Source organism: Rhinopithecus roxellana, chromosome 2 (genome assembly GCF_007565055.1).
Source record: "Rhinopithecus roxellana isolate Shanxi Qingling chromosome 2, ASM756505v1, whole genome shotgun sequence".
In the NCBI taxonomy this organism is placed as follows: Eukaryota; Metazoa; Chordata; class Mammalia; order Primates; family Cercopithecidae; genus Rhinopithecus; species Rhinopithecus roxellana.
In genome coordinates, this window is record NC_044550.1 from 109,468,143 (window position 1) to 109,471,099 (window position 2,957).

General features: G+C 43.5%; 1 protein-coding gene across 1 annotated transcript; it reads left to right on the forward strand.

Moving 5' to 3' along the window:
• The first annotated feature begins 222 nt into the window (after positions 1-222).
• On the forward strand, positions 223-2,584 carry LOC104673787 (protein GVQW1-like). The gene is made up of 3 exons (XM_030918839.1): positions 223-698; positions 1,008-1,146; positions 1,925-2,584. The coding sequence occupies exons 1-3, from the start codon at positions 503-505 to the stop codon at positions 1,974-1,976; spliced, it is 387 nt and encodes a 128-aa protein (XP_030774699.1). The 5' UTR covers positions 223-502; the 3' UTR covers positions 1,977-2,584.
• Positions 2,585-2,957: the final 373 nt, after the last annotated feature.

The window sequence follows — 2,957 nt, forward strand, 5'->3', positions numbered from 1 at the left end:
CAGACTCCAAGTTCTTCAGCTTTGGGACTTGGGCTGGCTTCCTTGTTCCTCAGCTTGCAGACAGCCTGTTGTGGGACCTTGTGATCCTGTAAGTGAATACTCCTTAATATATATATATATATATATATATATATATATATATGCCCACATCATTTATTTTGTTATTTAGTAATTCCTTTTTTCTTTTATGATAAACAATTTTGGCAAAATGAGATTTTAAAAAATGCATGCATGCTCAATGAAAAAGTGTTAACTGTCTTTTGACACTCAGGAAGTTCATGATAAATACGTAATTTGCACAAAATGTTTCAAAACATTTGCCATCCAACAGGGACTGTGGCTATATCACTGACCTCAAGAAAACCTATGGACAAAATCTGCTAAAGAAGTACCAGCATCTATGTCAAAAGTTAGTCATTATTTTAAGAAGACTGTGCTGGAAGACGGGTATTTAACATAAGCAGATACAAAAGGTGCAGTTACAAGTCACTGTGAAGCAGTGATGGCTCCTTATTTAGATCAGACATCTGCTCTTCCAAATGCACTTTTTTCCACTTGCAATAATGGTTCCCAGGGAAGGGCTGCGGGTACTGATGGGACTGACGGTGGATGGAAAAACCCAGGCTTTCTGTGTGCCACACAGCGATGTTCAGTAACGTCAAAAATGAAGCCTTTTCCTATAAAAGGGATCAACCCAGGTAAGTCAGGTTTATCGGAAAGTCTTTGTGCTGAGGGAGGGGTTACATGTGGAGGAGTTCATGGCCAGAAATGAAAGGAAAGGCTTTCTAGCTGACCCAGTAGGTGGGGGTGGAGGGTGGTATTCTTTCTTTTCTTTTGGAGGGGGACAGGATCTCACTCTGCCACCCAGGCTGGAGTTCTGTGGCACGAACCCGACTCACTGCAACTTTCGCCTCCCAAGCTCAAGCAATCCTTCGACCTCAGCCTCCGGAGTAGCTGGGATTACGATGCACACCACCATGCCCGGCTAATTTTTGTATTTTTTGTAGATATGGGGTTTCATCATGTTCACCAGACTGATTTTGGACTCCTGGGCTCAATCAGCCCACCCTTCTCGGCCTCCCAAAGTGCTGGGGTTATAGGTGAGAGCCCCCGCGCCCGGCCCGGGAGGCTGCTCTTCACTCTCCGGTAAGCAGAGTGGCTCCAGAAGGGAGGGCGGGGGCTGAGGGGCAGAGGCCTGAGGACCTGTTTGCTTTATCTTCTGGTTCCAGTGTGTGTGCAGGGCTGCGAGCGCTGGCAGGGACCTCTGGCTGCCTGAGGCACGCACGGGGCCTGCTCACCCTGGGCTCTGAGCGAGAGAGACACTGAGCCCAGACACGGTGACTCTTTCTTCCAGAGCTTTGAGTAAATTTCTTCCAGAGACATCTGCATCTTGGCGCGGCTTGGCTTTGCCCTCCTGTATAGGTTCTTGATATTTATTTCCAGAATTTCCGGAGTGGGGGATTTACTCTTCATTTTAAAGGACTGGCTGGGTGGGAATTGTTTCAGAGGTGGCAAGGCACAGCGCTTACTGGTAAAAAGAAAGGGAGGAGCTTTTGTGTGGGGACTTTTAACCACAATGAAAAGGTTGTTTGCTTTATAACTATTAAAAAGAAGGGGAAAACCTCCCACCAAAAGCAACATAACCACACACATGAGCACACAAAGCTGCAAAATTCTTGGATAGGATTAATTTCAAATTCCTTGATTAGATTCAAGTTGGTGTTTCCCAATAGCCACGTCATTACTAATTTAAAGGAAGTTCAAGGCCTTGGGAAAGAAAGCCTCCATCTCTTAGCACAGCCATGAAAATATGCATTTTCCTGTCAGCCTTCAGAAAATGACATCTGAGCTAGAAGAAATTAACCTAATGGCAGTTCAGGCAGGAAGCTTAAAATAAGCTTAACTGTTGTCTTCTTTCTTTTAGATTGGTTTCCCCTCCAAGCTGGGATTTGAACTCATCTTATCTCCAGGGTTAGGGTTGGAGACGGAGTTGTAAGGACAGAAAGGGAAGAGGAATACACAAATTTTTTGCTGACGGACTTGGCCCCATCTTTGCAGGCTAACTGAAACTCCCAAGGCCTTGAGATTTTTGAAAACTGCCATATTTCCTCTAGTTGAAGACTCACTTTATATTTTTTCACATGTTAACATTTATGAAATTGGGATGTGTAATGTATGCCCTGTCAAAAAAATTTTCCAGCAGCTGTGCAGAGGAGTGACATGCCAACGTGGCCTGCCTCGCCTGTGGCCACACCACCTTAGCCAGCTGCGTGGAAGTATCTGCTCATCCATTTTGTCACTCTGTTTTGTTATTTTCATTGGTAGGCACAGCACACTGTTAACTTAGATTCATGTTCCTAATTGCCACTGAAAGCGTCTTTCACAAGATAACTCTGCTTTACTGTATTGGAGCAAAAGTCATCATGCGTGCAAAAGATTGCCTGGCATATGCCAGGCAAAAGATTGCCCCACTGCACAGAGTAAATGGTACAATTTTCAAAGCGAGGGGAAATTGGCATGACTACTTCATGCATCATTAAAAAAAAAAAAAACTATTATTCGGGCTCCAAAATCTTTAAAAGCTTCTAGTGATTTTCAAAAGAAGTTACTTAATGTTTATCTTTAAAATAAGGAAAAACAGAATTATAAGTTTAGCCAAAGAGGAAATGCCAATAAACCACTAGGATTCTCTATGATACCCTCAAATTACATTGTCAATCTTAAGCGTGCTGAAGAGGCCAAGCTCATAAGCATGGCTGGAAAGTGGCATTCTCCATACCGCTGTGAATAACTGTGGGTGTCCGAAATCATGTGGAAGAATATTTAGTCTCTGATAATGAAACAGGCCAGAGTTAAACTTTGGTAATGAAAGCAGCATGTAATGGCATGGATAAGTGAATTCCAAAGTCATTTAAGAAGACACACAGTAAGATGTGCCTCTCTCTCTCTCTGTCTCC

Bases quoted from the DNA above. Each gene is read 5' to 3' on its own strand.
- LOC104673787 (XM_030918839.1), top strand. From the start codon at position 503: ATGGCTCCTTATTTAGATCAGACATCTGCTCTTCCAAATGCACTTTTT. The intron at 699-1,007 runs GTAAGTCAGGTT...TATTTTTTGTAG, and splicing joins TATAAAAGGGATCAACCCAG to ATATGGGGTTTCATCATGTT. The intron at 1,147-1,924 runs GTAAGCAGAGTG...TCTTTCTTTTAG, and splicing joins AGGCTGCTCTTCACTCTCCG to ATTGGTTTCCCCTCCAAGCT.